Source organism: Myxocyprinus asiaticus, chromosome 13, assembly GCF_019703515.2.
Source record: "Myxocyprinus asiaticus isolate MX2 ecotype Aquarium Trade chromosome 13, UBuf_Myxa_2, whole genome shotgun sequence".
In the NCBI taxonomy this organism is placed as follows: domain Eukaryota; kingdom Metazoa; phylum Chordata; class Actinopteri; order Cypriniformes; family Catostomidae; genus Myxocyprinus; species Myxocyprinus asiaticus.
Window position 1 is genome coordinate 12,986,063 of NC_059356.1, and position 13,154 is coordinate 12,999,216.

Consider the following 13,154-nt stretch of genomic DNA (forward strand, 5'->3'; position numbering starts at 1 on the left):
TGTGTTAGGGTAGGCCATTCCTACTCACTTTGAGGCCTGAATCCACTCATCATAGAGTTCAAAGGTCATTAGAGGTTCGGGAAGTTCACGAAGATAAGACTTCAATGCGCCTGAGGAAACAAAAGAAAGTCATATGGGATTGAAACAACATGAAGGTGTGCAAATGATGAAGTTATATTTTTGGGTGAGCTATCCCTTTAAAAATCTGGTCACGCTAGTGAGTGGAGGTTTGGTATTCTGTGCTGGAATCTTACATTGTAATGTGATAGAGAAAAGGGAAGCCTGACAGATAAATGAGCTGTCAAAGCCACAATCAACATGTGCCGCCTATCGGCTGTGGCCCCCTTACCAGGCGGCACTGGGTCACGCTACAATGAGATCAAATTAACCTGGGACAGAATTTAATGGGAACTGCCATGTGGTCTGAGCCTTTGTAGCTGCTAAAAGGACACTGTGGGTAAAACAGTGCACACTTTTACAAGCTAAGAAGAGAGAGAGAATGGATGCACAGATGCTCACCTGCAATGGCATGTGGGTCGGCTGAGTATTCCTGCACATCAAGAACCCCGCAGTCCAGTGATGCTTTCAGCTTCTTCAGCTTTGAGGCTGAAGGTGCCACCCGGAATAAACCCTAAGAGTGACAGAAAGTGTAATAAATAATAAACCGTAAGAAAGTAATAAAATGCCATAAAAGATCAAAAAAATCTAGCGTAGCCAGACTTGTGACTAATGCTGTAGGCCTACAGTCTGGTTCACTTTGCAACTTATTTTGGCCAAGAATGGCCCATTTTCAAAGACCTGAAAAACATTGGCAAATACAGTGAATATTTCTTATATTTACCAGGCAAACTGGTTAAAACCTGTGTACCCAAACTCCTGGAAGTTGTGAATTAATTCAAGCTCCTGGAGCTTGTAAAGTGTAATATTAACGTCCTGGTTACTTGCGTAACCTCCGTTCCCTGATGGAGGGAACGAGACGTTGTGTTGATGTAGTGACAATAGGAGTCTTTGATAAGACACACCTCTGGTCTTTGATAAAAGGCCAATGAAAATTGGCGAGTGGTATTTGCATAACAGTCCCCCGAACATACGGGTATAAAAGGAGCTGGTATGCAACCACTCATTCAGGTTTTGTGCTGAGGAGCCGAGACAAGGTCCCGGCCATTTCAGCGGGTAGTCCAGCGTTGTGTCAGGAGGGACACAACGTCTCATTCCCTCCATCAGGGAACGGAGGTTACGCAAGTAACCAGGACGTTCCCTATATGTCACTCACTCAACGTTGTGTCGATGCAGTGACTCTAGGGGTCCCTATACGAAACGCCACAACTGGCTGAACTGTGTTACGTGAACTGGAGGTGTGTGACGGGCAGACCACTGTGTGCCTCGTAGCCAGCGGACCAGGCCGACATGTAACCATCCCCAACGCTGTTATGAGTGTCAAACGGCCCTTCGGGGACAAGTCGACTGCCCAAAAGATAGAGACAGGCTAGCCCAGTCGTGGCCTCTTATCCTCTCTTTTTTTTCTCTCCCCAAAAAAAAAAGAGTTAACCGACTGGGGGTGTCCCTCCCAAGGGCAAGACACCGCGGAGACCACACTCCGCCGGGGGGAGGGGGGGGGTATTTGAGTGGAAATACGTCACATGGTCTTGCTGAGATTTGTCGGAAGTATGTCATGTGGAGAAGTCCCATGGTACATGGGAGGAGTTTCTACAAACATGGTGAATGGGGCAGAGGGGCCTCTGCCCAAGGAAGATGCAGTTCACCAACAGGGAAACAAATAAGCGGAAGATATACGTCGCATGGGGTTACCTATGGGGGAACCAACACATGCGGAGCACATACCCCAGTACAGGGCTTAGTTAGCACATGTACTGAGCCGGCAGCGAGTTTCTCCGCAAAATCATCTGCCACAGGGCTCGGAGGAAATCATCCAGGGAACACAGTTTGTGAACACTACTGGGAATCAACAGCACACGTCTTCAGCTCAGGGGAGGTGAAAGGCACTATGCACAAGTGATACACCCGGTCAGCTGTCCCGGACTTACCTTCTTGTGACTGCCACTACACGGGACGAAACTGGTTCCACCTGGAGATTGTAGAACCTCGCAAAGGTGTTGGGTGTTGCCCAGCCCGCTGCTCTGCAAATGTCTGTTAGAGAAGTGCCACTGTTCAAGGCCCAGGAGGCCGCCACACTCCTGGTAGAATGGGCTCGTAGCCCTGCCGGAGGCGGCACATCCTGGGCGTGATATGCCATTGTTATGGCGTCAATTACCCAGTGGGCGATCCTCTGCTTGGAGACAGCGCTTCCTTTCCACTGTCCACCAAAGCAGACAAAGAGTTGCTCAGAGACTCTAACGCTCTGCGTGCGATCCAAATAGATGCATAAAGCACGCACCGGACACAGCAACGTCAGAGCTGGGTCTGCCTCCTCCTGGGGCAGTGCTTGCAGGTTCACCACCTGATCCCTAAAAGGGGTCGTGGGAACCTTGGGCACTCTGAACCGGGAGGAGCTTGCTCTTTCCCCAGTTGACCCGAAGCCCTAGTAGGCTGAGGTGCGAGAGCACCAGGTCCCTGTGTGCACACAACACATCCTGAGGGTGAGCTAGGATTAGCCAATCGTCGAGATAGTTGAGGATGAGAATGCCCACTTCCCTTAACGGGGCAAAGGCTGCCTCTGTGACCTTCGTGAAGACGCGAGGGGACAAGGACAGGCCGAAAGGGAGGACCTTGTACTGATACGCCCGACCCTCGAATGCAAACCGCAAGAAGGGTCTGTGTCGAGGTAGAATCGAGACGTGGAAGTACACGTCCTTCAGGTCTACCGCCGCGAACCAATCTTGATGCCAGACGCTCGCTAGAATGCGTTTTTGCGTCAGCATCTTGAACGGGAGTCTGTGTAAAGCCCGGTTCAGTACTCGCAGGTCCAAGATTGGCCGCAACCCACCGTCTTTCTTCGGTACAATGAAGTAGGGGCTGTAAAACCCCTTCTTCATCTCTGCCGGAGGGACAGGCTCTATCGCACCCTTCCGTAGGAGGGTAGCGATTTCCACGCGCAAGGTAGCGGCGTTCTCGCCCTTCACCGGGGTGAAGTGGACGGCGCTGAACCTGGGCGGACGCCGGGTGAACTGAATCGCGTAGCCGAGTCGGACGGTCTGGACCAGCCATCGTGACGGGTTGGAAAGCGCAAGCCACACGTCCAAGCTCCGGGTGAGGTGGACCAAGGGGACAATCTCATCGGATGTACCGGCGGGTGGGGCCTCGTGGCGTGGCCGTGCTGAGTTCAGGGACATCAAAGCATTTACCTGGCTCCTCGTGACCACCCCCAGAACAGCCTGGGATGGGGGAGGAAAAGGCCTGTCCTTAAAACCCGTGGAGACCGTCACATCGCGGGCGGATTTGCGCCACAGCTGGGCACGCAGGGGCGGGGTGACCGCCGCTGGAGCGCCAAACCTGTCAAAATGGAATGGTGGATGGTGGTCGTGATGACGGCCGTGCGCACCGGGTATGTGACCCAGGGAACAAGGAAACCACTCTTTTGCTGAACTCTTGGGTACCGCAGCCACTTGGGTATGCGGCGAAATTTAATGAAAAGGCAACAAAAGATTTTCCTCCCGGCCCTCCACTGGGGGATGTAGTGGTCTGCTTACCAGCTCCAGAGCAGCGGGTTTAGTCATCCCTTGGTTGCCTGTCTCAGGGGCACTTTGAAGCCTTTCGCGGGTTCTTGGCGGCCAGCCATGAGACAGGTGGCATCTGCTTCCTGCGGTGCGGCCAGGCCCCGCTCTGTCTTTTTTGTACAATGGTAGCTGAAATTGACTCACTTTACCCAAAAATGAAATTCTCTCATAATTTTCTAGGTCTTATTGATGCATAATTATTCCGGGATTGAGTACCTGGCAATCGTGTGCAGAGTCAAAGTACTGTATAACCCTCTTGAAGCTTGCACTGTGTTCCAATAGGGCCTGATGTCAAGATTTCCAGTGAATAAGGGCTTACATTTTTGTCAGTTTCTCACCCAAAGCGATTGTATCACTTCATAAGACATGGATTACACCACTCGAGTCGTATGGATTACTTGTATTCTGCCTTTATGTGCTTTTTACAGCTTGAAAGTTTTGGACCCCACTGACTTATATTATATGGACAAAAACACATGCTACATTCTTCAAAATGTCTTCGATTTGTGTTCTGCAGAAGAAAGAAAGTCATGCGAGTTTGAGACATCATAAAATAATGAGATAATTCAGTTTTGGGTGAACTAACCCTTTTAAGCTTCAAGAATGACCCACAAATTGCCCATGTGAATTCTGTGATATAGTTCAAGTATTCTGAAAGGCTTTTTTTCAGTGTTCATGAGCACAATAAGAGAAGCTCGTGGTTTTACATTAGCTTCCATGTTCATGCGAGAAATTGCATTGTTTAGCACTACAAACAATGCAACTTCTCGCGTGAACTCATATGAAAGCAATTTCTCGCATTATTTTCCAAGTCTTCTGAATAAACAGGTCCGGGCATTGTTTTTAGCTCTAAACAATACAAGTTCTAGTGTGAACATATCCCTTCAGAAGACACGGAAAATGATGCACAATCTGCATGGACTACTTTTATGATAATTTTGTGTTCTTTTTAGGCTTTAAAGTGAGTCACTATCAACTGCTATTGTATTGAAAAGATGGACCGGGATATTCTTTAAAAATTCTCCTTATCGGGGCCTGGGTAGCTCAGTGAGTAAGGATGCTGACTACCACCCCTGGAGTCGTGAGTTTGAATCCAAGGCGTGCTGAGTGACTCCAGCCAGGTCTCCTAAGCAACCAAATTGGCCTGGTTGCTAGGTTGGGTAGAGTCACATGGGGTAACCTCCTCGTGGTCACTATAATGTGGTTTGCTCTCGGTGGGGCACGTGGTGAGTTGTGCGTGGATGCCGCGGTGGATGGCGTGAAGCCTCCACACGCGCTATGTCTCCGCAGTAATGTGCTCAACGAGCCACGTGATAAGATGACGGTCTCAGACCCAGAGGTAACTCTCGTCCTCTACCACCCGGATTAAGGCGAGTCACTATGCCACCATGAGGACTTAGAATGCATTGGGAATTGGGCATTCCAAATTGGGGAGAAAAAGGAAAAAAAAAATACATTATTATCTTATCTCTGTATAAGAAAGAAAATGAAACTGGTTTGGAATGAGAGTAAATTATGACATAATTTCTATTTTTGGGTGTACTATTCCTTTAATGTCAATGGACAGCATCTGTGATATTCTGCTGATTACATCAGGGAATAATTTCGACCATTCCCACAGTCTGTAAAAACAAATCAGATATAAGGTATAAATGCTAAATGACTAAAGTAGAAATATGGCATGTCTCGCACCTCTTCCTGCATGCCACATTCTAGCAGCATGGTGACGCATGCTTCGATGGGGAAGGCGATTTCCCTGCCACTGAGGGCCAGATGTTCCTCTAAAGGCTTTCCATACGATGGCTTCTCTATCCAGGCCTCTGGAACACATCATGACTAACATTAATCACACAAGCACATTCAAAAGCATCTTTTTTGAGGCTGTTCAAACTAAATTCAAAGCCACAGAAACAGGTCTACTGACAGACCCACACATGAAAGACACCACTGTACCCAACTTGTGGAGGTGGAGAGCCTCACCCTGGTGAGCTTTGATCTGTGGCAGCACACTCTGCAGAATCTCCAGAGACTTTCTGTGGTACTCCGCTTGAACCTCTATGAGCTACAGGAAGAGGGATAAGAGGACACACACAATGTCAGGGTTCTCATAGCATTTCATTACAAAATCATATCATCGGTTTAATTGGTCATGTAGCATTGCACGCTGTTTTAAAAATGGTTGTAAAGGTATAGAGTGTAATTTCTGCACCACTAACAGCAGCAACAAATGGAATTGCAATCCAGAGGGTTATGGTTTGGCTGGTTAACTTCTGTTAGAAGATGTCGACTTGTAACTACACCATTATCCAGGCAAAAAGCATCTTTCTCCATTGATGGCCATTCAAAATTAACTGTGTATTTTGACAAAATAAATTTTTGGGTTTGGAACTGTGCACTTTCTTGTGGTGCCATCAGCCAATCAGTATGTGAGGTGTCATTTTCCTGTGGCACCAGAGTGATTAGTCGCATGGCATTTATAGCTCAGGTTAAAAAGAAACTGATTGGCTGTGAGCAATGGCAGACGAAGGGAGTGTTTGAAAACAATTATCATTTTTGCAATTCTGTTTGGTGCCGCTAGTGGTAGAGAAATTACACAATTCACCTTTAACAGTGTGTAGAAGTACTTGCCATTTGAAAGTAGTTTGCATAGTCTATTTCTTTGGCCACAAAGTTGTACATATCGGCTGATAACTGGTCCTGCAGAGGGAGAGATTTTTATATTTCTCATTTCTAATAAAATAAAAACATTCTGAGATGGTGATGGTCATATAGTGACTTTTCCATGACCACACTAATTCATATTCATATGAAATCTCTTCAGGTTTTAAGGTTCCTCATGTAATAATTTTCCAAAGAATGCGGTTATGGAGAGCGCTTTTGAAAGTCTCCATTCGTGGTGGAGGAACACACAGTTCCAGTGTGGATGAGAAGGATAAATGTAACAAAATCAATGCATAATCAAATTAAAATGTATTAGTGTGGATGTTAGGGATGTTGTGATTTCACTATTAACCTTGATTAAAAATGTCACGGTTAATTTATCCGTAAGAATTTAGACTCAACAATTAAAAACTGTGCAATGATTTATTTACACATGGCAAAAAATATATATATATATATATATATATATATATATATATATATATATATATATATATATATATATATATATATATATATATATATATCAGTACATACTGTCTATATCATAAATATTAGGGTTGTGAATTAAGATTTTTTACATTAAAATGTTCAGATTTTCATGGATATAATTAATTAGACACATTTTTACAGGTATAAATCTTTGAAACAAATATATGTTAGTCAGTAAGTCAGTGGACATGCTGTAATTAAAAGTTGGGCAAAATCTTCTGCCATTTTCCAGTGGAAAAAAGCTTCTTAAATCGGCTATTTGGGAGCATTTGAATGACTGACTGAAGACAGCGGATGTAAAACATGCAGACAGACGTTGTATAAAGGTACACATCCCACAATGGAACAGGGTATTCCACTTGTCACCCAACAACCAACTAGTATATTATTAGCTGTGTTGCTTTTAAAGGGAAAAATTGAGATCAGGGTAGGGTTGCACCAACTGTGCGTAAGTTAGGACGTAAAGTTCACACAAAGGGCTTAGTAACTACTAGTTAGTTTGTAACTAAGTCAGTGCTTAATTTGGTTGCATCAAGGTTGTTCTTAAGGTAAGACTTAACTAGCGGGTTGTAAGCTCTCCGTAAAGTAATGCGTAGACGCATAATATGAGATTTACTTGTACTGATCCAATGAGCAGCCTTCAAATTTGTACACAGAAGTATTAAAAAGCTGTGCATTTCAGTTTGATCTTGTTACGGTTGATGTTCAAACCTTGTTTGCTCATGTAACTGTCAGCTGTAATAAATTATATCCCCACTAAAATACAATACGTAATAAAACAAGATTTAATGTAAATAACAATATTCAATATCTGTATCTAAAATGAATAAGGGGTGATAAGTAAATACTAATACATCAGGCTGGAAAAATAGACATTTATTCATGTTAATATCTTGTTAATATTTCGGATATGTTGAAACTTGACTCCGGGCGATGCATCCTGAAAACTGCACCGTTAGATCGGTTTCATGCTGAAGAGCCACTTAAAAGTACGTTTTTTTTCACTCTTGTAAATGTAAACGAGTGTAAATGTCAACATCATCATATATGTTGAAAGGACTGAAGTCTGTCAACCAAAACATGAGCTCATTGATGTCATAAAATATCAGTCTGCTTTTTTATTCCAACCGTTACTCCTGGTCAGAGGCTCCCGTAAATATTTAGTTTATACGTAGGGTTACATCCTACCTAAGTTTAATGGTGCAACACTCAAATATTTAGTAGTGCGTAAATTGTGACTTAGTGCCCATTTACGCTACAACTAGGCTAAGTTGTAACATACGTATAGCTGGTGCACCATTCACTTGCATTCTATGGACCTACAGAGCTGAGATATTCATATAAAATGTTTTGTTTGTGTTCTGCAGAAGAAAGAAAGTCATACACATCTGGGATGGCATGAGGGTGAGTAAATGATGAGAGAAGTTTCATTTTTGGGTGAACTAACCCTTTAATCCCAGCGAAGATTACCCAGCGACTGGTTACATTGAAGCGCATCATTCTGCGCAGAGGATGCACACAAGTGGTGTTGTGCCCTAAGCTGGAGCATCTCTTATTATATACCTTGTATTTATTTATTGTGTATTTAACAGTTTTGCTATTGTAGGGCTGCACTTTGTATCCATATACAGAAACGCATATACTAACTCATTCAACTGTGATATGATATGACTTTTTTTGCTTCAGTGTGATTGCAAAATAAGAAAATTCGCACACCGGTTAACCACAATCTTTTACTTAGACGGTATTCTAATCATCAGGAACTCACACCCTGGCATCCCTAGTGGACTTGGCCTCTGTTTTTGCTGAATACTGCGCAGGATTTAGCACATTTTTATATATTAAGTGAAGCAGAGCGCAGTGTGCAACTGTTTTAAATAACAGTAGAATTGTTGTCAAATGACCTCATCACAAAAACTTTTGTATTTTTAATCAAATTTTGTGAACAAATGTCATTCGGCAGCCTTATAATACTCTGTGGTCTATTTTGGCCAATGTAGTAGATTATCCGGTTATTCTATGCATACAGAAACCTGCATACTGTGTTCAATATATATATGAAATACTTCAGAAATAGTAAGATTAGTATTGTAGTAAGATGTTGCAATCATGGGTTGAGTTTGGAATTACATACTACCATATTCTTCTTACTATTTCTGCCATACATATACAGTAAATGGCAACTGATTAAATGCAGAGGAAAGAGTGAGAGAAATCGCCACCCTGCAAATCTCCATCCGGTTGGCTGTCTCCTCCATCTCCTCTCTCAGGGAATCAGTCTTGGCTCCGCCCTGCTGCACATTACTGGGGTGACTCGAAGACTTGGATGACTGTTGCCACCTACAGGCCAGGAGAATAAAACAACACAGTTAGAGCAGAAAATGTAATGCAGAAGTAACAAATTTCCAACAGGAACATCACTGATATTCTGAACCGTGTTCTTGCAGAATCCATGTCCAGGACGAGTTTGGCTAAGTGTTTTCTCTGTTTCTGAATGTTCGGAATTTCCACCTAAAAGGCAGGGCACACGGGAGAATCACTAAACAATAAATCTGTCTTGCATGAAAACTAACAAACCTTTTGATGTAGAGAAAGCATTTTTATGTTTTTATTGAAAATATGACACACTTCACTTTTAGATGAAGATGATATTCATAAGAGTATTAAAGCTTTCAGGATTCATGAGGGTGTGTGTGAGATGTGGATTCCTACAGGAAATCTACATTACCTCAGCCAGCACATACAGAGGTTCAACCACATCTCTTTCAATCTGAAGCTCAAAGACAAGCAGCTCTTGGGCCAACTTCTCCTCTGTATCTCCACAGAGTTTCAGCATCTTACTGAAGGAAAAGACCAGCAGTCAATCAAATCAGTTATGCTCAATGAAACTGCATTTAATTAAATCAAAAAAGCACACACAGATGCTCCTTTTTAAACATACTATTAATTGGGATGCGCTAATCCATTAGCATGCTAATCTGGCATGCTATGTAAAACAGATAGTGTGTTAAAATGGGATGCAGCCCAGGAGTAAAAGATTTACTTTTACATTCACGCATTTAACAGATGCTTTTCAAGAGCGACTAACAGTGCATTCAAGGACAAGGTATAAAACATTTTGTCAGTTCTGTATGTGTGTTCCCTGGGAATCAAACACATGGCCTTGATGTTGCTAGCACAATGCTCAGAGGCAAACATGTACTGTGTGAGTTCTCACCCGAGAAGAGAGTCGTCTCCTAACACAGCAGCTCCCTCCACCATACACTGAGCAAGTGTTGTCAGGGGCAACCTTTTCTGTTCAGGAAAACATTAAAATAAAAAAGTTATGAGTGTATGAAAGTGTAATGTTGAAAACTGAGGTATGTGACATACAAGTGCTAACGTACAGAGGGTGATTTGATTGATTTCTTCTCTAAATCGGTGCCTTGTTGTCCCTGCAGACAGGCGGTCAGCTTCTTATGTGTGCTGTGAGAGACTTGCTTCACCAGGTCCAGACGCTTCTCTACCTGGATACAAAACACAAACACATCTAAAGACCAGCTAACAGATGCACACACACACACAGTGTGAACACTTCTATGATGGATGGATGGATGGATCGATGTCTCACCTGTAGCAGGTCTTCACTCAGTACCTCTGTTTTTTCTGCCCTGTAATGTGGAAGAAAACAGTAATTGAGGGGGTGCACCAGCAGCAAGACACTGAATAATTTAGCTACATCAACGGGAGTTCCTCTATGGATACAGCTCAATGGACAGAGCAGCGTGCATGCAAAGGCGTTCATCAAAAAAAGGTTGAGAACCACTGATCTACAGAATCATACAGGTGCATTAGCCGAGGTTATGCCTCCCTGTTTATTTGACGCTGCTAAACTAGATACTTCAGATGCGTCGCTACACTTCAAAATTAGATTAACCGTTTTACAAATGCGTACCAACCCATATAATTGAGAACCAACTGATATACTCCAAGTCTAAATAAATGTTTTAATGCAAAGAGGAACTTGATGATAGATTTGATTATTATGACTGATAAATGCCCCCCATTTGTAACCTAACGCCCGCCTCTCTACTAATTTGCTCTCAGCGCACCCTGGCATCCTTTGAACGCCCCCTGGGGGGCAGTACTGCCCCCGTTGAGAACCCCTGTTCTAATTGTTACCGGTAATTCCAGCATGATAATACAGCATGTCACAAAGCAAAAGTTGGCTCAAACTGGTTTCCTGAACATGACAAAGAGTTCTCTGTTCTTCAGTGGCCTTCCCAGTCACTGGATCTGAATCCAATAGAACACCTTTGGAACATGGTAGAATGGGAGATTCACAGCAAGAAGGTGCAGCTGACAAATCTGCAGAAATTGCATGATGCAATCATGTCGACATGGACCAGAATCTCAAAGGAATGTGAAGAATTGAGGCTGTTATGAGAGCATAGGGAGGCCTATAATATAGTGTTCTTAATAAAGTGCTCAGTGAGTATATTCATACATACTGTATATACATGTATAATACAATAAAAGGTAAAGTGGTATACATAACAACAGTATAGGTAAGTAACGTTTTAAAAAATCAATTTTTGATAAAAACTCTAAACAATAAAAACATTTCCTCAGGGAATTAAAACCACCACTATCCAACACAATTTTCTCCAGAGACAGTGGACTCTGGCCTATAGTTGTATTTGTGCATATAAATGACAATCATTCTTCATCATCATTGTTCATTTAGTGAAAAACAGTGAAACATGCCTTGATTATTTTAGAGAAATATTGACCATTTTCTACTTCTTGCATTAAAAATTTGGCAACAATGACTGTTTGGTCAAAATGATGGTTCCTCTAATATAAACAAAAACAAAAAACAAACCTAACAACAACAACAACCTTTTAAGCCATTTCAGAGCAAATATATACATATTGAGATACATAAAGGCTTAATATATAGATATACAGTACTGTGCAAAAGTCTTAGGCACATAAGATGTTTCACAAAAACATTTAAGACAGTTATGTATATCTTCAGCTTTAGTGTGTCAATAGGAAATATAAATGTTAGACTCCCAAACATTCCTTTTGCAATAGAATAGATTAGAATAGAAGAACAGGGAGCCCTAGAACAGATAGCATGCCCCCACAAACTCCCTACTGAACATCGAGTCAGATTAAATGAAGAGATAGGAGCAATTGAAACAGCCTAAACAGATAGAAGAACTGTGCTGAATTCTCCAAGAAGCTTGGAACATCCTATCTGCCAACAACCAAGAAAAATTGTGTCCAGGTGTACCTAGGAGAATTGGTGCTGTTTTGAAGGCAAAGGTGGTCACATCAAATATTGATTTAGCTTTTTTATGTTTACTGGACTTTGCATGACATTAATTGATAAATGAAAACTATTTATGGCATTATTTTTGAAGACATTTTTCACCAGTGCCTAAAACATTTGCACAGTACTGTACAGTTGTGCTCAAAAGTTTTCATACCCTTGGAGAATTGGTAATATATGTACCATTTTTAAAGAAAACATGAGTGAGCAGGCAAAACACATTTCTTTTATGTCTTATGGGATTCATATTCAGCTGTAGGTTATAACAGAATGACACAATCATAAAACAAAACATGGCAACAAAGAAAAAAATGAAATGACCCATGTTCAAAAGTCTGCATACCCTTAGTTCTTAATACTGTGTATTGCCCCCTTTAGCATCAATGACAGCATGCAGTCTTTTGTAATAGTTGTCTATGAGACCCCAAATGCTTGCAGGTGGTATAGCTGCCCATTCATCTTGGCAAAATGCCTCCAGGTCATGCAAAGTCTTTGGTCGTCTTGCATGAACCGCACGTTTGAGATCTCCCCAGAGTGGCTCGATGATATTGAGGCCAGGAGACTGTGATGGCCACTCCAGAACCTTCACCTTTTTCTGCTGTAACCTCTGGAGGGTCAACTTGGCCTTGTGCTTAGGGTCATTGTCATGCTGGAAAGTCCAAGAGTGTCCCATGCGCAGCTTTCGTGCAGAAGAATGCAAATCGTCTGCCAGTATTTTCTGATAACATGCTGCATTCATCTTGCCATCAATTTTCACAAGATTCCCCATGCCTTTAGAGCTCACACACCCCCAAAACATCAGTGAGCTACCACCATGCTTCACAGTGGGGATGGTATTCATTTCACTATAGGCCATGTTGACATAGCGCTTATGGTTGTGACCATAAAGCTCTATTTTGGTCTCGTCACTCCAAATTACAGTGTGCCAGAAGCTGTGAGGTGTGTCAAGGTGTTGTTGGGCATATTGTAACTGGGCTTTTTTGTGGCATTGGTGCAGTAAAGACTTC

At 42.7% G+C, this 13,154-nt stretch overlaps 1 protein-coding gene across 1 annotated transcript in view; it reads right to left on the reverse strand.

Annotated features, from left to right (window-relative positions):
- Nucleotides 1-13,154, reverse strand: part of LOC127450639 (rho GTPase-activating protein 44-like) — a 111,175-nt gene that overhangs the window by 52,052 nt on the left and 45,969 nt on the right. Inside the window, exons 2-12 of the mRNA XM_051714893.1 lie at nucleotides 10,438-10,477; nucleotides 10,214-10,333; nucleotides 10,045-10,121; nucleotides 9,556-9,667; nucleotides 9,262-9,338; nucleotides 9,050-9,167; nucleotides 6,303-6,371; nucleotides 5,655-5,736; nucleotides 5,367-5,494; nucleotides 520-631; nucleotides 29-110 (exon numbers count right to left, since the gene is read on the reverse strand). Of these exons, the coding sequence (XP_051570853.1) occupies nucleotides 29-110; nucleotides 520-631; nucleotides 5,367-5,494; nucleotides 5,655-5,736; nucleotides 6,303-6,371; nucleotides 9,050-9,167; nucleotides 9,262-9,338; nucleotides 9,556-9,667; nucleotides 10,045-10,121; nucleotides 10,214-10,333; nucleotides 10,438-10,477 (1,017 nt within the window). The remainder of the gene's footprint in view (nucleotides 1-28; nucleotides 111-519; nucleotides 632-5,366; nucleotides 5,495-5,654; nucleotides 5,737-6,302; nucleotides 6,372-9,049; nucleotides 9,168-9,261; nucleotides 9,339-9,555; nucleotides 9,668-10,044; nucleotides 10,122-10,213; nucleotides 10,334-10,437; nucleotides 10,478-13,154) is intronic.